The 21,628-nt window shown below is 41.0% G+C and overlaps 1 protein-coding gene and 1 long non-coding RNA gene across 2 annotated transcripts; both read right to left on the bottom strand.

The window, feature by feature from the left end:
* Positions 1-7,518: 7,518 nt before the first annotated feature.
* Positions 7,519-10,110, bottom strand: LOC106568805 (uncharacterized). Its single transcript, XR_001320398.3, has 4 exons — positions 9,983-10,110; positions 9,076-9,116; positions 8,842-8,918; positions 7,519-7,893 (listed from the first exon to the last, which is right to left on the bottom strand). It is a non-coding gene; the product is annotated as an uncharacterized LOC106568805 (long non-coding RNA).
* A 6,682-nt stretch (positions 10,111-16,792) lies between these two features.
* dcun1d1 (DCN1, defective in cullin neddylation 1, domain containing 1 (S. cerevisiae)) lies at positions 16,793-20,267 on the bottom strand. Its single transcript, XM_014139381.3, has 7 exons — positions 20,054-20,267; positions 18,903-19,116; positions 18,578-18,746; positions 18,206-18,336; positions 18,020-18,102; positions 17,753-17,849; positions 16,793-17,433 (listed from the first exon to the last, which is right to left on the bottom strand). The coding sequence occupies exons 1-7, from the start codon at positions 20,054-20,056 to the stop codon at positions 17,357-17,359; spliced, it is 774 nt and encodes a 257-aa protein (XP_013994856.1). The 5' UTR covers positions 20,057-20,267; the 3' UTR covers positions 16,793-17,356.
* Positions 20,268-21,628: the final 1,361 nt, after the last annotated feature.

The raw sequence follows: 21,628 nt of genomic DNA, 5'->3' as shown, positions 1-21,628 counted from the left end.
GCTCTGAGGGGTGGCCAGTCCTCTTCTGGCTGTGCCGGGTGGAGATTATAAGAGAACCTGGCCATTACGGTCAGATTGTTCTTCAAGATGTTCAAACATTCATAGATGACCAGCAGGGTCAAATATTAATCACAGTGGTTATCAAGGGTGCAACAGGTCAGCACCTCAGGAGTAAATGTCAGTTGGCTTTTCATAGCCGAGCATTGAGAGGTCGAGACAGCAAGTGCAGTAGATAGAGAGCGAGAAAGGGTCAAAACAGCAGGTCCGGGATAAGGTAGCAGGACCGGTGAACAGGTCAGGGTTCCATAACCGCAAGCAGAAACTGGACATTGTCCGACAAGGTAGCACATCCGGTGATTGATTATCTTTGGGTTTTTATTTTCCTCTCCCTATCCCAACATGAATAGGGTAAAGGAAACACTGTCTTTTTTATGTGCATAACTGACTATTTTATTATATATTCAATTAAAACAAATTCTCATATCTTTGAGTTACTGTACCTACTTTCCTTTTGCATATAAGCAATGTAAAGAGGCTGTGCATTCTACGGGGAAACCCCTAAAAAGTATTGTGTTGTTATAACATTGTGTATTATATTTATTGTATTTCATATTGCATTGTCGTCTAACTCAAAAAGATTTGCATGAAAAAGTATCAAATCAAATAACTCAGGTGAGTGTTTTGTTGAAAAAGGTGTACTGTACTTGTGGTCATATTGCAAATAAACTTGCAGCCTTGAATCACTCCCATTTTGTGGTGCTGAATTAAACAAAAATGAATATAAAACTGTTGTTTCCGATCAACAAATATGTTAGAATTAATGTTGTTGTATTGTACTGGAATACATGACAGCAAACTATAATTGAATGGGTTCAAATAAGGAAAACTATTCTAATAGGATTCTGACTGGGGGGCCAAGACTATTGGATCCAATAGGATTACTTTGGATTTCCAATAGGAAAAAAGTAATCCAATAGGATTCTGATAGAGGTGACAAAAATCCTATATGATTGTCAGAATCCTATAGGATTCTATTGGAAAAAAACACTATTCTTATAGGATTTTTTGACTAGGGTCATGTAATTGTATTGTTATATAGAGGCAATTCTGTTTTGGATTCTTCCCAATCTACTTAAAAGGCTACTGAGAGATTCTGGCATTTAAGCCCTTGTTCTAATATCCAGAGTCAGATGAACTTGTGGATACCATTTTTATGTCTCTGCGAGCTGTATGAAGGATTTTGGCGGTAGTTTCATGTGCTAATGCTAACTAGCGTTAGCGCAATGACTGGAAGTCTACAGATACGGTAGCAATGCTACTGGAATCCACAAGTTCATCTTTCACTGGGTCAGTAGAACAAGGGCTTGAATGCCAGAATCTCGCAGTATCCCTTTAAAATCCTGTTGGGAATTCATCTTGCCTTGGTCTGCAAATGCAATCAAAGATGTGCATTAGCCTATTATAAAGGCCATATGAGCAGCTGCAAGGAGTGTTGTTAGTAAAAGCATTTAAGTTTCATTAAAAACGGTATTTTGTATTTTGCTGTGTCATGTAGGTAGTAAGCCATGCATGATACAAATATACTGAGCTGTCCATAGTGTTCAACATGATTTTTGAATGACTACTTCATCGCCAAGAAACAGAAAAGAGCTAAGCACAGGCAAAATCCCAGAGGAAAACATAGTTCAGTCTGCTTTCCAACAGACACTAGGAAACAAATTCACCTTTCAGCAGGACAATAACCTAAAAAAACATGACCAATATACACTGGACATAGAATGTTCCTGAGTGGCCTAGTTACAGTTTTGACTTACATTGGCTTGAAAATCTATGGCAAAACTCGAAAATGGCTGTTTAGGCATGATCAACAACCAAGTTGACAGAGCTTGAAGAATTTTAAAAAGAATAATGTAAAACATATTGTACAATCCAGGTGTACAAAACTCTAAGAGACTTACCCAGAAAGACTCACAGGTGCAATAGTGAAGACATCAACACTAGGAAATAACACATATGGAATCATGTAGTAACCAAAAAAGTGTTAAACAAATCAAAATATATTTTGAGATTCTTCAAAGTAGCCACCCTTAGCCTTGATGACGGCTTTGCACACTCTTGGCATTTTCTCAACCAGCTTCATGAGGTAGTCACCTGGAATGCATTTCAATTAACTTCTTTGGGATGGGGGCAGTATTTTCACGGCTGGATAAAAAACGTACCCGATTTCATCTGGTTACTACTCCTGCCCAGAAACTAGAATATGCATATAATTAGTAGATTTGGATAGAAAACACTCTAAAGTTTCTAAAACTGTTTGAATGGTGTCTGTGAGTATAACAGAACTCATATGGCAGGCCAAAACCTGAGAAGATTCTATACAGGAAGTGCCCTTTCTGACCATTTGTTCTCCTTCTAGGGCATCTCTATCAAAAATACAGCATGTCTGCTGTAACATGACATTTTCTAAGGCTTCCATTGGCTCAAGGAAGGCGCCAGAAAGTGGAATGACAGCTCTCCAGTCTCTGGGCAAAAAACAACAGGGGTTTTTGTGAGTGGTCCTTCTGAGAACAATGACACTGAGGCGCGCGTGCACGAGATGACTCAATTTTTTTCTTTCAGTGTTTGAATGAACACAACGTCGCCCAGTTGGAATATTATTGCTATTTTACGAGAAAAATAGCATAAAAATGTATTTTAAACAGCGTTTGACATGCTTCGAAGTACGGTAATGGAATATTTTGAATTTTTTTGTTACGAAATGCGCCGGCGCGTCACCCTTCGGATAGTGACTTGAACGCAAGAACAAAAGAGAGCTATTTGGATATAACTATGGATTATTTCAAACCAAAACAACATTTGTTGTTGACGTAGAAGTCCTGGAAGTGCATTCTGACGAAGAACAGCAAAGGTAATCCAATTTTTCTTGTAGTAAATCTGAGTTTGGTGAGGGCCAAACTTGGTTGGTGTCAAATTAGCTAGCCGTGATGGCTGGGCTATCTACTCAGAATATTGCAAAATGTGCTTTCACTGAAAAGCTATTTTAAAATCTGACACCGCGATTGCATAAAGGAGTTCTGTATCTATAATTCTTAAAATAATTGTTATGTTTTTTGTGAACGTTTATCGTGAGTAATTTAGTAAATTCACCGGAAGTTTGCGGTGGGTATGCTAGTTCTGAACATCACATGCTAATGTAAAAAGCTGTTTTTTGATATAAATATGAACTTGATTGAACAAAACATGCATGTATTGTATAACATAATGTCCTAGGAGTGTCATCTGATGAAGATCATCAAAGGTTAGTGCTGCATTTAGCTGTGGTTTTGATTTTTGTGACATATATGATTGCTTTGAAAATGGCTGTGTGATTATTTTTGGGAGGGAACTCTCCTGACATAATCTAATGTTTTGCTTTCGTTGTAAAGCCTTTTTGAAATCGGACAATGTGGTTAGATAAAGGAGAGTCTTGTCTTTAAAATGGTGTAAAATAGTCATATGTTTGAGAAATTTAAGTTTTTGCATTTTTGAGGTATTTGTAATTCGCGCCACTCTATACCATTGGATATTGGTGAGGCGTTCCGCTAGCGGAACGTCTGTCCCTAAGAGGTTTTAAGTCAAATGACACCGCTAGTCCTGCTCACATTGCCCTACCCTATGCTTTGACCTCTTTCTCCCCTCTCTCTCCAGATGAAATCTTGCGACTTGTGACGGCCGGCCGCCCAACAACCTGCCCGCTTGACCCTATCCCCTCCTCTCTTCTCCAGACCATTTCCGGAGACCTTCTCCCCTACCTCACCTCGCTCATCAACTCATCCTTGACTGCTGGCTACGTCCCTTCCGTCTTCAAGAGAGCGAGAGTTGCACCCCTTCTCAAAAAACCTACACTCGATCCCTCCGATGACAACAACTACAGACCAGTATCCCTTCTTTCTTTTCTCTCCAAAACTTTTGAGCGTGCCGTCCTTGGCCAGCTCTCTTGCTATCTCTCTCAGAATTACCTTCTTGATCCAAATCAGTCAGGTTTCAAGACTGGTCATTCAACTGAGACTGCTCTTCTCTGTGTCACGGAGGCTCTCCGCACTGCTAAAACTAACTCTCTCTCCTCTGCTCTCATCCTTCTAGACCTATCTGCTGCCTTTGATACTGTGAACCATCAGATCCTCCTCTCCACCCTCTCCGAGTTGGGCATCTCCGGCGCGGCTCACTCTTGGATTGCGTCCTACCTGACAGGTCGCTCCTACCAGGTGGCGTGGCGAGAATCCGTCTCCGCACCACGTGCTCTCACCACTGGTGTCCCCCAGGGCTCAGTTCTAGGCCCTTTCCTATTCTCGCTATACACCAAGTCACTTGGCTCTGTCATATCCTCACATGGTCTCTCCTATCATTGCTACGCAGACGACACACAATTAAACTTCTCCTTTCCCCCTTCTGATAACCAGGTGGCGAATCGCATCTCTGCATGTCTGGCAGACATATCAGTGTGGATGGCGGACCACCACCTCAAGCTGAAACTCGGCAAGACAGAGCTGCTCTTCCTCCCGGGGAAGGACTGCCCGTTCCATGATCTTGCCATCACGGTTGACAACTCCATTGTGTCCTCCTCCCAGCGTGCTAAGAGCCTTGGCGTGACCCTGGACAACACCCTGTCGTTTTCCACTAACATCAAGGCGGTGACCCGATCCTGTAGGTTCATGCTCTACAACATTCGCAGAGTACGACCCTGCCTTACACAGGAAGCGGCGCAGGTCCTAATCCAGGCACTTGTCATCTCCCGTTGGGATTACTGCAACTCGCTGCTGGCGGGGCTCCCTGCCTGTGCCATTAAACCCCTACAACTCATCCAGAACGCCGTAGCCCATCTGGTGTTCAACCTTCCCAAGTTCTCTCACGTCACCCCGCTCCTCCGCACACTCCACTGGCTTCCAGTTGAAGCTCGCATCTGCTACAAGACCATGGTGCTTGCCTACGGAGCTGTGAGGGGAACGGCACCTCTGTACCTTCAGGCTCTGATCAGTCCCTACACCCAAAGAAGGGCACTGCGTTCATCCACCTCTGGCCTGCTCGCCTCCCTACCTCTGCGGAAGCACAGTTCCTGCTCAGCCCAGTCAAAACTGTTCACTGATCTGGCACCCCAATGGTGGAACAAGCTCCCTCACGACGCCAGGACAGCGGAGTCAATCACCACCTTCCGGAGACACCTGAAACCCCACCTCGTTAAGGAATACCTGGGATAGGATAAAGTAATCCTTCCACCCCCCCCCCCCCCCCCCCAAAAAAAAGATATAGATGTACTATTGTAAAGTGGTTGTTCCACTGGATATCATAAGGTGAATGCACCAATTTGTAAGTTGCTCTGGATAAGAGCGTCTGCTAAATGACGTAAATGTAACTGTTCAGAGGAGACTGGGTGAATCAATACATCATGGTCGAATTGTTGCTAAAAAACACTACTAAAGGACACCAATAAGAAGAAGACTTGCTTGGGCCAAGAAACACGAGCACGAGCAATGGAAATTTTAGATTTTTGGTTCCAACCGCTCTCTTTGTGAGACGCAGAGTAGATTAATGAATGAATGATCTCCGCATGTGTGGTTCCCACCGTGAAGCATGGAGGAGGAGGTGTGATGGTGCTTTGCATGTGACACTGTGATTTATTTAGAATTCAAGGAACACTTAACCAGCATAGCTACCCCAGCATTCTGCAGCGATACGCCATCCAATCTGGTTTGCACATAGTGGGACTATCATTTGTTTTTCAACAGGACAATGACCCAATACACCTCCAGGCTGTGTATGGGCTATTTGACCAAGAAGGAGAGTGATGGAGTGCTGCTTCAGATGACCTGGCTTCCACAATCACCTAACCTCAACCCAATTGAGATGGTTTGGGATGAGTTGGACCGCAGAGTGAAGGAAAAGCAGCCAACAAGTGCTCAGCATATGTGGGAACTCCTTCAAGACTGTTGGAAAAGCATTCCAGGTGAAGCTGGTTGAGTGAATGCCAAGAGTGTGAAAAGTTGTCATCAAGGCAAAGGGTGGCTACTTTGAAGAATCTAAAATATATTTTGATTTGTTTAACACTTTTTTGGTTACTACATGGTTCCATATGTGTTCTTTCAGAGTTTTGATGTCTTCACTATTATTCTACAATGTAGAAAATAGTAAAACATAAAGAAAAACCCTTGAATGAGTAGGTGTGTCCAAACTTTTGACTGGTACTGTATATGGCTGACTTGCTTATATAAACATGGTTTCTACTGACTCCTTGTGGATTTGTGTACAGTAACTCGATAAGAACCGCATTCTCCTTCAATAATTCTGAATGCCGACATGAGTTTTGACACATAGCTCTAAATATATGCAAGTGCAAGCAAACAAGCTGCTATGAGGTAGGCCTTCCTTCAGCACTTTCAAAATGGATACCGACAGAAATTCAGGTAGATGTTAGGTCAGATAAATTCCTTAACTTTACTCTTCTTTAAGTCACAACACACACACACAGAGAGAGAGAGAGAGAGAGAGAGAGAGAGAGAGAGAGAGAGAGAGAGAGAGAGAGAGAGAGAGAGAGAGAGAGAGAGAGAGAGAGAGAGAGAGAGAGAGAGAGAGAGAGAGAGAGAGAGAGAGAGAGAGAGAGAGAGAGAGAGAGAGATGCGGTTAGCCTACCATTTGAAGTATTTTATTAGGCCTATTGTGGTCTAAAAAGGTAGGAAAACACAATCATGAGGATCCACTTTTATAGACAATATACCGACGCGCATTGCACAAACAAAACAACCCTCCAAATATCAACTGGAATTACATGGGTCTATTACTGAACTTTTTGTTGGAAAAAAAATATTTAAATGGGAAGAGACTGTCACTGGCAAACATGGTTACAGACCAAACAACATTATATAGTATCCCCTCCTAGCGGAGAAAAGCACATTATAATTATAATGCACAAAGTAAGCAAAACAATGAAATGCATAATTCCAACATTGCTTAAAATTATATACTAAAGAGATAGACCTATGTAAGAAATATAACAGTTGAGATGTACAAACTATGGCATAAGGGAACGACGAGCGGATAAGAGGCAAGCTGTAATTTCAATTAACACATTAATGATGAGCAAGCCAAGACGGATGTAGTCAATATGCCTATTCGTTCAACACTTTTGAAATGGTCAGCGACAGAATTCAGAACATCAGCCGTTCTTACAGTATTTTCCCTGTATAGCTAAGTCAGAACGGTAGGATAAACAACGGGGGCATATAAGGAGACAATGAAAGCTCTTACAATATTCGATGATGACATTTCTCTAAAACAGGCTAATCAGTCCACCAAGTCAGAACATTAGGCAAAATTCTGAGAGGGAAAGGGTGTGACACACATGGGCTACTAACAGCTTTACTACACAACATACAGGTGGCACGGCAGTCCTTCTTGTGGGCAAACTTTGTCATCAAACTTTGTCATCAAAGTCTAGCATTCTCTGGATTTATGGTGCTTTCAAGACAACTGGGACATTGAAAAAAACAAGGTTGAATCATGACGTCAGTGACCTTCAGGTCGAAAAGTCGGTGCTCTAGAAAGAAGCCCGAGTTCCCGACTTGGAATTCCGAGTCGAATGGCTCGTAAAAGCTACTTTCAAAAACTACTGGCTGAAATTATACAAACCTCTGTAACATCACTTTTAAAAAAATGACTGAAACAGAATAAAAAAAATCATAGAAAATTCAGCAAGTAGTATAATAGTTCAAATCTGCATACTGTATAAGTTGCAGCACATGATGTACCATAAAAACGTTAACCTGTCATGCATTGAATCATAATCCATCAAACCTTCTGGACAGTTTTCACAGTCAGCTGAAAGTCCAGATCAGGTTGCTGCGCACCAATGATGTCATAGAGCTAGAAGAGAGAATATTTTACGTAATCTTAAACTCATCTGATCCATATCTTATTCCAACAGAAATAGTAATATTATAATAAATAACAAATATTCAGTGGAACTATATATAAACTATATACATACTGTACATTGCTATCATGGAAATACACTGAACAAAAATATAAACACAACCTGTACAGTGTTGGTCCCATGCTTCATGAGCTGAAATAAAAGATCCAAGATATTTTCCCTACGCAAAAATATATTATTTTTCTCACATTTTGTGCACAAATATGTTTACATCCCTGTCAGTGAGCATTTCTCCTTTGCCAAGATAATTCATCCACCTGACTGGTGTGGCATATTACAAAGATGATTAAACAGCATGATCATTACACAGGTGCACCTTGTGCCGGGGACAACAAAATGCCACTGTAAAATGTGCAGTTTTGTCACACAACGCCACAGATGTCTCAAGTTTTGAGGGAGTGTGCAATTGGCATGCTTATTGCAAGAATGTCCACCAGAGATGTTGCCAGAGAATTGAATGTTAATTTCTCTACCATAAGCTGCCTCCAATGTCATTTTAGAGAATTTGGCAGTACATCCAACCAGCCTCACAACCGCAGACCACGTGTATGGCGTCCTGTGGGCGAGCGGTTTGCTGATATCAACATAGTGAACAGAGTGCCCCATGGGGGCGGTGTGGTTATGGTGAGGGCAGGCATAAGCTACAGACAACGAACACAATTGCATTTTATAGATGGCAATTTGAATGCACAAATTACCATGAAGAGAATGAATTTATTTCAATTGACAGATTTCCTCATAGGAACTGTAACTCAGTAAAATCAATGAAATTGTTGCATGTTGCGTTTATATTTTTGTTCAGCAGATGCATCACTGTTAGGGTCGAGTTTTTTTTTTTTAATCAAGCAGACCACCATGATTGCATAAGGAAACATTACCTGACTCAAGACTGGATCAACTGTAGTCTTATTTAGCTCCCGATAAGAAGTGACAGCTGTTCGAAGAATTGCAAATCCTATTAGGGTAAGAGTATTAGATTAATTCAGTATATAAAGACAATTATTAAAGGATCATAATTAAATGTATGTACTTCATGCTTATATACTTGTCGCTGCTTCAGTACCAAAAGGTGGGTCCACGTATGGAGTAGTAAGAGATGGAGGTGTTGTTACCTGTGTTGTGCTGTTCACTTGTCCCATTGAAGGTGTTGGAGCTGATGGGGAAAATATTGACATGAAATTGTATCTCATTAGCCTGAATTCCAGACCTGTTTTATGCTAACATTTCATTCCTTGTACTCAGTGTCATTATGGAAAACATTAAAAAAATTACAAGGAGTGGAATGTTAGCATAAAACAGGTCTTTTTTTATTGCTGGTTGTGGTCATACAGTAGATATGAGATACTAGACTGGGTACCAGTCTGTTTGGGCTAACATTTCATTCCTTGTACTCAGTGTCATTATGGAAAACATTAAAAAAATTACAAGGAGTGGAATGTTAGCCCAAACAGACTGGTACCCAGTCTAGTATCTCATATCTACTGTATGACCACAACCAGCAATAAAAAAAGTTTTCCACAGTAGTCATCACACTTCTCTACTTTATTCTATAATTTTAAATACCACACACAAAATTATCCAGATTCAATGATCTGATTTGTTATATTTTTTATTTTTCCTTTATTTAACTACGCAAGTCAGTTAAGAACAAATTCTTATTTTCAATGACGGTCTAGGAACAGTGGGTTAACTGCCTTGTTCAGGGGCAGAACGACAGATTTTTACCTTGTCAGCTCGGGGATTCAATCTTGTAACCTTTCGGTAACTAGTCCAACGCTCTAACCACTAGGCTACCTGTCGTCCTATTGCATTGTTCTATTCTTTTCCACCCATAATAAATAAGTTAGACTTACTCATGATGCTCACTACTCATGACTGGAAGACACACTGACTATTCCGTGTCTTCACTGATGTCTGGGTTTGGTCATACTTTAGCAATCATTGTCCTCTGGACTAAAGGTCTCACACACCTTTATTTTGATCATAAACACAAAAAAAAATATTAAATGGATAACTTACCAAAGGTTTGTCCTGCAGACAACGCAAAACATCCACCACAAAATAATAGGAACAGCATTATGTCGTTTCAGATGACAGAACACAGACTGTGCTCTGGTGTGACAAGATTCAGTTCAGCGAGTCCGTCTGACAATCTTTGTGTGGCACGAGGAAGTGGTCGCCTCTTTTCTTTGCGGAAGGGAGTTGCCTTTTGAACAATGCCCAGGTTTTCAAAGAAATCATTTGTGGCACAAGTGATTTGAGCCAAAAAGTCAGGCAGCCTCTTCTTGAACCTATTTGAATAGCTATGAGGAAGTTGTTTCATATATCAGACACACCGTTTTTTTTGGCATTTACCCCCCTTTTCTCCCCATTTTCGATCTCATCTCATCGCTGCAACTCCCCAAAAGAGATGCTGAAACATGAGGTGATGGGGTGATGGCAGTGGATGAATGACAATGGGCCTCAGGATCTTGTCATGGTATCTCTGTGCATTCAAATTGCCATCGATAAAATGCAATTGTGTTTGTTGTCCGTAGCTTATGCCTGCCAATACCATAACACCAATTGCACCATGGGGCACTCTGTTCACAATGTTGACATCAGCAAACCGCTCGCCCACACAAAGCCATACAGGCTGTCTGCAAATCTGCCAAGTACAGTTGAAACCCGGGATTAATCCGTGAAGAGCAGTGGCCATTGAAGATGAGCATTTGCCAAACTGCAGTCAGGTCAAGACCCTGGTGAGGATGACGCGCACGCAGATGAGTTTCCCTGAAACGGTTTCTGACAGTCTGTGCAGAAATTCTTTGGTTAAGCGAACCAACAGTTTCATTAGCTGTCCGGGTGGCTGGTCTCAGACGATCCTGCAGGTGAAGCAAGTGGATTTGGAGGTTCTGGGCTGGGGTGGTTACATGTTGTCTGCTGTTGTGAGGCCGATTGGACGACAAATTCTTATGGTAGAGAAATTAACTTTACATTCTCTGGCAACAGCTCTGGTGGACATTACTGCATTCAGCATGCCAATTGCATGCTCCCTCAAAACGTTGGGCTATCATTCCACTCTTTGTAATTCTGTAATGTTTTGCATAATGACACGGAGTACAAGGAGTGGAATGTTAGCATAAAACATGTCTGGATTTCAGGCTAATAAAACAACACATTTTAAAGTGGCCTTTTACTCCCTTACAAAAAAATATTGCAGTTTTGAAACTGCAGTAAAAGTGCAGTAACTGCAGTCGACTGTGGTTTTTTCGACGCAGTAATTGCCGAATAACTGCAGTGTACTGCAGTTGAAATGCAGTTATACTGCACTGTAACTGCCGTTACACTGCAAAATAATGTAGTTAAAATATATATTTTCGACGCAGTATTTGCAGTATACTGCAGTTATACTGCACTCTAACTACAGTTATACTACAGTGTACTGCAATCCGACTGCAATTTCTTTTTTGTAAGGGTTGTCCCCAGCACAAGGTGCGCCTGTGTAATGATCATGCAGTTTGATTAGCTTCTTGATATGTCACACCTGTCAGGTGGATGGATTATCTTGGCAAAGGAGAAATGCTCACTAACAGGGATGTAAACAAATGTGTGCTCAAAATAAGAGAGAAATAAGCTTTTTGTCGTATGGAAAATTTCAGGGATCTTTAGCTTCAGCTCATGAAGATATTTAAGACCAACCAAAAGCTGGTCTTAGCGGTAACGAGGTTGTTATAGAAAAGCTTGTGGTCATTAGCACATCCTTAAAACATAAGAGCTGGACTAATAAAGAATACTGGTAAAGAACAAGAAGGCCCGCACACTGTTAAAGCACCCAATTCACCGCTTTATTGACTATGTTTCGATCCAAAACGGATCTTCATCAGGTCAAACAAACAAACTGAGTGTATATCCCAAAATATACACGCGGTTGGTTATGGCATAGATTTTGACAGCGGAAGCGCAGCCTATCCTGTCGTGACGCACAACGACCTTATGCACATGCAATAATAGATATGTGCTATTTGTGCCAGTGAACCTCATATTTAGAAACCTTCCCATTTAGTTTAATTTGATTAAAAACCAAGCATAGCATCTCCTCTCAATGAAGGCTGTTTTTTTTGTCATACCAAATGCGGTCGCCAAGAACCTAGTCAAGACTATCGATTAAGGGTTTGGCGTGTGAGCGCGTTGAAATAAATCTTAATCACCAAAGCTTAATATTACAAGATGACGTTTGGCAGCAGCAAAACAGTGAGCGGACCTCCCCTTTTTATCTATATAGGCTACCTCATCATTTTACACAGCTCCTGTTATTATTTTGGATGTACGTAAAAAACCCTCCATGTAGGCTATATGCCCATCATGGAAGGAGAGATGAGATAATCCGGTGACACTTGTATTTAGAAACATTGAACTTATTTTCCTGTAACAATTTCTTGTTTTCGATTTAGTTTGATTTTTTTTTTTTTAAACAAGCCCTAAGCAGGCTACCCTTACCCTACTATAATGAAAGTTGGTTCAGCAGCAATGAGTCTGGTGTCTTTCTTATCCTGGCCATGCATTGGCCAAGAAGCATATCGGTTTCTAAATGGTCTACTCGTGAGGCTTTTGCCACATACTTTCACATTATTCGCAATTCACATAGGCATACCTACAGTGTATACGCCATTCGGCTTGTATCCATCTCTATTTACAAAGAGCGCCTCTTTTGTTCGGTTACCAAAGACTCGCTCCTCCAAACATAGGCTATCAAAATGTTTCTGACCTATAATGCCATGTCAACGGTACACCTAGGCTATATCTGGTTTATTGAGAATGTGCCTCACGCATACAATACAACTGACGAGGGAACATAGTATTTTTTATTTTTAGGAGAAGTGCAATGCGTAAAGGCTCATTGAAGCCAATTACAACAATGTTGACTGTCAACACTCCAAACATATTGAGCAAACATTAGATGTTTTATTTGTTTAACTGTTGCCATCACTCGTTACTGTAGCCTATGCTAGTTAATAAACTGTAGTTTACATCCACAATGGGCCAGGACGAGAATATTCCGTGCCCCCAGCCGAATTGGAGTTGTCGACAACGCAGAGACTGTCAATATTAAGTACACCCCCCAGTTCATGAAAATGGTTCTCTCCTACAGATGTGGCTGTGGCTTGCTATATTAAGCAGGCAGACAGGCATTGAGGTTTTCAGTATCTCAGAAACGGACGACCTCCTGGGCTTTTCACCCACAACAGTGTCTAGGGTTTACAGAGAATGTGGGTGAAAACATCTCGTTGACAGCAGGGGCGGAAATCCCGGGGGGGACGGGGGGGACACGACCCCCCCCCCCATCCTGGGAAAAATATGATTTGTCCCCCCCAATATATCACTGAAACATAACTATGTAATTTAAATAATATTAATAATACGCAATGAAAGCAATTCTGCTGATTATAGACACTTAATAGCGCGTTTTTAAGTTTCAAAAGATTGCGACCCCCCCACCCTTTGCCTCACAATGGTTTGATCCACTGCCAGTTCCTTAGTTGGCAAGGTAACAGAGGGGTCGTGTCTACTGTCTGAAAGGCACTCAATGAACGTAACTGACGTAAGGTTAATCCAGTCAATCGCGCACACACACTAGCTGAATATGCAGAGCTAGCGCGCAAATATGAACTATTAAGCTAGCTAGTACCTATTCCATTTATGTGGCGTCGTCAAAGATGGAATCTTTGCTATCGTCAATTTATTCCAAGATCAGCATGCAGATGATGTAAGTTAGTGCTTCAAAGTCCCTGTGATAAGGTTAGCGATAAACTGAAGTCCAAACTGAACAGAACTACACTCTCTTCTACCATTGTCTTAAATATATTTAATGGTCTCGTTGCAAAAGCTAAATTGTCGCAAGGGAACTTTTATTTATTTATTTTATTTCACCTTTATTTAACCCGGGTAGCAAAGATTATAGCAAACACCACTGAAACTGAATTGGTGCTCGCTTGCTTTGCAAATTCAGCTATTGTTGGAAGCCAGCCAATATGAAACAAACTATTAAAATTACAAAAGGTTGCAGCATATGTTGTGTAAATGGTGAACTCATACAGCTGTCAACTCTTGTCATTTTAATCCGTTTCACATTTGCTAGCTACCTTTTAGATCGAAGCCCAAATAGAATGATAGAAGATGATAGAAGCCCATCTCCTACTGTAAATAACCTACACACTGTGTGTGTGTGTAGCCAGCCAGCCAGCCAGGTAGAAAAATGGCAGAAAAATAAAAGACGGACATCAGAGTATTTTTCAGTACACCAAAACGCAAAGTAAGAACCCTAGTAGCCTAATATCTCAGACTAGTTGATAAAATGTTCATAAGAAAGAAATGAAATTCTAATGGAAATGTTTCACAATGATGTCATTAGGCAGAGCAGGCAACAGATGGCACACAGACAGCAGAGTTCGGGACAGCTATGCAGGGACAGACTGGCAGAGACAGGGAGTCTCAGGTAAGTTTGTTGAGTCTTTGTTTGGCAACATTATGAAAGGTTCTCAATTTTTTGGACTTGTAAAATAGGAACATAATTGGAAAATGCCATGGATACCCCCACTCTCAACTTAAACTGGTGACTGAACTAAGATTTGTTAAAGGCAATGGTATTGCTGTTGTGATTAGTTGTGTAGTTTTGGGTACCGGTAGTTAGGAGTACGGCAAACACCTTATTTCTTTGGTTCCTCAATATACATTTACCATATTACAATGTAGGCTATGTGTTACAGCACTACTTTTGGTGTCCCCCTCAGGAATTGCTCTTGAGAAAATGTCATGTAATTGTCCCCTCCAAAGTTGATATCAGATTTTCGCCCCTGGTTGACAGTTGTGGTGCGTGGGCGAAATCACTGGGGAACCATATTACAACCTATGTGTTGTGATAATTTCTTTGTTTGATCTATAACCTGTTAATTCATATGCCTTGCAACTGTGATATATAGGCCTAAAGGCCGAGACAATAAGAAGACACGGTGGCAGAATAAATTCAACCACACCTTTGTTTTTAATCACAAAACCAGATAGCAACCTCTTTCCAATGAAGTCCACGAAGCATATTGAATGTACAGTAACAGACAGTTACATGACCTACAGCATTGTCAAGCAAGTTAATGTTTCTGACATTTTCCAACCACTAAACAACTATTGATTTAGAACCACAGGGAGTTACTCCAAGTTGCAAAGAAAACAGGAGCTGCCTCCACTATTCCAGCATCATCAAATCACCTCTACTTAGTCTAATACAATGACAACTAAAAGATATCAAAAACAATTTAGTCCAACGTAAGCTAAATATTATCTATGTGCGCTCCTGCAAGTAGAAAAACATGACTCACTTTACTTGTAGAGAAACGCCAATGCCATCCTCTTCTTGTTCATGTTGATGAAACGGTCTATCACTCTGTTATACAGTACAAGGATTTATTTTTTGTTGTCCTAGGCTACCTGGCTAAAATGCTTGCTCACTAACCTAACTTCCATTCATGGGCAACGTTAGCTAGTTAACATTAGCCTTCTACATCTAGCTACATATTGAACTTCCATCCTCTCAGGCCAGGGGCACAACAATGTATGAATTAATGGTTGGATCAAAATTGCATTATAATCATTGTCCAGTAGAGAATTAAGTAAAACCACAAGTCCAAATCCCTATCTCCATCCATGGCTAATTTAGGAAAGGGACCATTTTAGCTAGCTAGCCACCAGAGGACAACATTACAACGAGATGCAACAATTCTGTTTTATATCGATATATGCTGTAAATGGGTTTGATAGGAGTGACGTCAAATCCAAGCTGGTTTCCCATGACACTTTACTTTGGTGCGCCAGGACCATTCACAGTTGAGCTCGCTCAGTTTAGCTCAAGGCTGATTGGCACATTTATATACTTTTTTTGTCAAGGGAGGCCAGATGCTCGCTGGCTTCCCTTTCCTTCAATGCTACGGGCGGCAACAATGTCATACTCGATTGGATCAGACAGCATAAGATAGATGGCCTACACGTAGAGATAGTGGGACGCTGTTTCGCTCGCTCGGATGCTTTCTCCTGTGAGATACATTCAGCCTCTTACGAATTTCAGGAAAATTATGAAACACTGAGACGAAAGATACTTTTTGGGGGGAGGCCTGGCTTCCCTTGGCATTCATGAATACACGCCACTGCTCGTTGAGAGGTCGAAGGAGAATGGCAAGAATCATGCAAGCTAACAGGTGGGCCACAAACAGGTAAATAATTGCACAGTACAACAGTGGTGTGCAGAACGGACTTGTCGGTCATTGTCACGGATGGGCTACTGCCGCAGACGACCACATCTGGTTCCACTCCTATCAGCTAAGAACAAAAGCGGCTTCAGTGGGCACGCGAGTACCAACACTTGAGTGGAGAAACATCACCTAGTCCGACTAATTCCCGACCCTGTTGCGTCATGCTGATGGCAGAACCAGGATTTGGCGTTGAACATCGAGTCCATGGCCGCATCCTACCTGGTGTCAACGGAATATAATCACTCATTTGTAGAATGAAAATTGACAGCAAGAAGCCCACACAGATGAAATATTTGACAAACAATTTCAAACCTTTCTTAGTACACGATCACATAGCTCTCTATAATGAGTGGGAATATTTTGGAACGAAAAAAATATATAATAATTATATATATAACCCCCCCCCCCCCAAATTGGAAGAATAGTACATCCTTTCAGTATATGCCAGACAAGTTCATATGAAATGCAACTTTCGGGTATAAACTTTTGCATAGACAAATGACAGACAAGTGTGCATCATCAACACACAAAGCGCCTTGGACACATTAAAGAGATACCAAATTGAAACATTTTATTACCTTATACATGTGTATTGAAAAGCATTACGCTTAAAACCAAAAAAATAATATTACAATCAATGTTTTTGTACTGGTCAGTCACACAAATTTCTCATAAAACAAAATTCATTGCAGGAATGCACACAAAGTATTAAAATTCTATTTCATATTTAAAGAATGACAGTCCCTCACGGACCCTTGTATTTAGAATACGATACAATTGTATGTCTTTTCGGGGTGTTGGTTTGTTTCACGCGAACCTTGACCGCGTCAACAAACACTGGGACAGGAACTGTAAGGTCCAGGATGGCGACTCCTCTCCAGGAGGCTAGAGTCGACACAAAAAAGCCCCATACTAAAGATAAAAGCCCAAACCACCACAAGACGACCGACGAGGAGACATGCCTTCTTTATAGTCTTTGTGTAAAACATCTCAGTCCTGAGGGTTGGAAAAGGCAACATAGATCTCAGCTCAGTGCAGTCCCCTGTGCTCCGTTTCACCGCCTTGGTTGTGTTTTTTGTATAAACAAACGTATGGACGTTCCGAGTTTGGGAACCTAGACTGCTGTGCTTTTGGTACCGATGTGCGGCCGCGCAAACTCCACAAAATCATCAATGAGGACTGGCCACGCTCCTTGGAGGGAAGAGACATAAATGACAGAAAAACAATGAAATGTCTCTATTAGACCCATGAGGTAGAACATTGGCTAGGCAATATTCTCACTAATGTTTCATGCTTAAAATGAAACTTGCTTTATCTTAAAAATGGAAGCACAAAAGATGCTGGGTTAAGAAAGAAAACATAACCTTTAATATCTAGTGGTTATTGGAAGAGGCAACAAGTGGGCTGGCTCCATATTGTTCTATTCACAACCGATTCCATTGTCATGCACCTGACCGGAGGCAATGGATAGCTATAGTTTAGTATTAAAAAAAAAAAAAAAAACACAAACCTTCCTCGTCATAATTGGACATGTCATCAGTTATCATTGTGCTGAAGTCTAACAAGAGGTTCCAGGTGTCCTTAGGGATTGATCGTTTATGGTGCTCCTGCAGGGGAAGTAGAGGAAAACATCCAAATTAGCATCAAGAGAAACAACTAATCTCCATTTATCGTCCTACAGGCTTATTGAAGCCTTCAACTGAAGCAAACCCACCATTCAATTTCCCCTCTGGGGACCAATAAAGTGTATTCAATTAAGTGAAAATAAATAACTTACCACTAAAAATGTATTCCACAGGTCCAGGAATTTGAATCTTCCAGCCAGTACTAAATTCCAATACGCAATTGCCATTTCTAAGTCTAGAAAATGCACAACAATGAGCACATGTCTGAGAGAAATCCAAGTCCAAGGAGCAGAGTAGACTATGAAAATAGATCAGGAAAGTCAAAATTGATTGCTTACCCAAACCTTTCTGGCCAGGATTCTTTGCAAAGTTAAATGTAAATTGGTAAAAGTCCTTAAATTTCCCTTGGTCCTTTAACTCTTGCTCCATTTTTGGTAGTTGGGCTTTTAGTTTCTCTATACTGTCACACCTGAGGAGAACAAAATAAGCCTTAACACCAATTACAAGTTTAAGTGTTAGCCTACCTGATGTGGAGAACGAGCTTAGCCTACATTCTGTTACACAACTAAACGGCTGATAGAGGAAATTGCCATCCATCATCACTATAGTTACATGATGAAATCAGGTAACACAAAAACATGTCACTTAGAGTCAGTCAAACTGGACACAGAAATAAAGTGAAACCTATCTCTTGCAAAGCCAGTCCTCACCCTTGTTCTGCCATCCCGTCCATGAACTCCTGTCTGGAGAACTCGCACTGTGTTGCTGCCCGGAACTTCCAGGCAATGAGGAGCACACTAATACTGGCCGGGTCCAGGCCCAAATCGTCACAGAACTGCTGGATGCCATCTATACCGATCTTGTTGTCATCTTGTGGGTCTAAGTAAAGGATAAAGGGGGTGGGTTCAATTAATACTTTCGTCACTGTGAGCAACAGCATGCATGGCATACAGCAGTTTTTATTTTTACAGTCAGTAATACTGCTGTTGTTTTTACTGTCTTAAAACCTTGACAACCTTGAGTTATGACACTTACCTCTGTATCTGTTGTAGAGCTGTTCTAACTTTTTCTTGTCTAATGCTCCTTTTAGATTTGAATGGTAGAGGTCTGGATTTTGGAAAAAGTTGTCTGTGGCGACATCTAGTTTCCAGTCATTCTGTGACAGACAGGTCAATGCAGTCTTCTCATTCGATTGTGTGAAGATCATGAACTGTCGAACTTTATCCTTCTGTGAGGACTTCAGCTTGTTCTGTGTAAAGAGACATTTTCAGGACAAACAATATGGAGTATGCAGGTTAAAAGGCACAACCTGTAGCTTTCATTCTGACAATGCTTTGTCAAAACTAAAACCATTCATTTTAACACCTGCGCATTTTCCAAATGACTCCCTGAAGTATAGCTCTACTCAGGCTCAGAATTGTGAGAACTTTCAAAACTGTATAGCCTTAGGGAGAAATGCCATTCCTGGCAGCAGTCTGCAAACCTAACAATACATGCATCCATTGCACACTTCTTCTGATGGTATCTTGTCAATAATAATCTTGAATGCATGTTGTAATAGCTTGCTTATAGCCATGGAGGTCCGTTTGAAAAGTTATTTAGTTGTGTAATGACTTTCCTCTAGGTATCTACTCAACATAACGTAAAACTGCTTAGTCGACCATGCATGCGAGGTTTGGGTGCATTAAATTGTATCCATGACATACAGAGCACAACAATTAAGTTATTGTACCATTCGCACATTCTAATCCAGTATGCACTACTTAGCCAAGGCGTTTATAGGCAAAACAAACAGGCCTACTCAAAGCTATGATCCGCGACGGCGCATATATGTTCATTTTAACGACAAGCTAGCGGAGATTGGCCGGCTTCTTTAGCAAAGTTAGATTGCTAAATTGACTGTCTAGTACATGTTGTTGGCTATAGCGGTCTGACAACCTAGCTATGCTGCATTATTGACACGCTAGCTAGCCTGGTTGTTCAATGACAATGAACCGAAAACCAGCCGAGTTGCTAAAAAACTAGCCAGCTAACGTTAGCAGTGTTTAGGATGAAAAACAAAGGTAACAGATAACCGTTTACGCAAGTGTGTTTAAATTCAGTGTTCATGGTGTTAATTTGATAAACTAAGGAGGGGATAACTACAAATAGACACCAAAACGAAATAAACAGAACATATTCCTCACCATGTTTGTAATTGCCCGACTCCCGTTTTCCCACCGCTGTGAAGCAGGCAATAAAAACTAGCTAAACTCTTCCGGGTCACGGATTTTTGCAATCCTTCAGAATAATGGTGTGTTCGTAAATTCACTTTGGAATGCCTGCCTGAGATCTGGGCGTTCATATATTCAGAGCGTTTCGCTCTCGGAGCGTACACTGGACCCTCTGGCCGAGGAGTAGGGTTGATCCGAGCGTTCTGACCTCACAACGGCAGTCAAGCATCCAAGCTAAAGTTGGCTAGCTAGCTAGAAATTTACAGACACAAGTAAGAGAACTCACTCTGACAATTTTACTCGGCATAGCATACTTAACTCGCATGTAACTGCTGCTGTCAACAGTTTAATGACGTTTTGTTACACCGGTCATATTGAGCGTTCGTAACTTCATCCGTTTTTCTGCGCTCTGGCACACTCAGACGAGAGTGCTCTGAAATAGGAGTAGATAGCCAGAGCGATTTCACGAACGCACCCTAAGAAATATATATATTTTGTAGAAAGTCTCGTTCTGTTAACTTTGTAAATTAATTATTATGGGAAATGGGGACCATTGTCGATATATTTTACAATAGTTATCATACAAATCATGATTAAAAATATTTCTATAAAATGTGTGTTTTTTTTCAAGACTAAATTATCAACACATGTTTTGTGTGTGTAATCTTATCATTTATTGGACTGTACACAATTTTCTGTACGTTGTGTCGCAGTGAAATGGTGGACCATTCTACTCAGGAGTATTTCTACACTCCAAATCATTGTACACAGTGGAAACCCATCATTCAAGTCAGCTTTTGCAGTTCCGATTTTTTTCGTGGCACAAATCATTTTTTATTGACAGCATGGCCCAATGCTGAATGTTTATCATTTTAAACTAGGAAAGAGAACCTTAATCTTAGACCTTAATCTTAGACCATGTAGGTTATAGGCTACATGTGGTCCACATGTAGCCTATAACCTGTTTTTAAGAAACGTAATCATTGAATATTGTAAGAGCTTTCATTGTCTGCTCATATGCCCCCTTTATTTATCCTACGGTTCTGACTTGGTGTACAGGGAGAACACTGTAAGAATGGCCCATATTCTGAATTCTGTTGCTGTACATTTCAAAAGTGCTGAACAAATAGTTATATTGACTACATCCATCCTAACTCGCTCATTAATGTCTTAATCGAAATTACGGATTGCCTCTTATCCGCTTGTCGTCCGCCTATTGCCATAGTTTGTAAATCTCAATTGTCAGTAGAAACCACATTTGTTTAAGCAAGTCAAAACATCGATAATTTGGTGTCCATGGCCTGGAAACTCCCCAGACCTTAATCCCATTGAGAACTTGTGGTCAATCCTCAAGAGGCGGGTGGACAAACAAAAACCCACAAATTCTGACAAACACCAAGCATTGATTATGCAAGAATGGACTGCCATCAGTCAGGAGGTGGCCCAGAAGTTAATTGACAGCATGCCAGGGCGGATTGCAGAGGTCTTGAAAAAGAAGGGTCAACACTGTAAATATTGACTCTTTGCATCAACTTCATGTAATTGTCA

The sequence above is a fragment of the Salmo salar genome, chromosome 14 (assembly GCF_965601325.2).
Source record: "Salmo salar chromosome 14, fSalSal1, whole genome shotgun sequence".
Taxonomy (NCBI): Eukaryota; Metazoa; Chordata; class Actinopteri; order Salmoniformes; family Salmonidae; genus Salmo; species Salmo salar.
The sequence above is the reverse complement of the archived record's forward strand: the minus strand, read 5'-3'. Positions and strand labels throughout refer to the sequence as shown.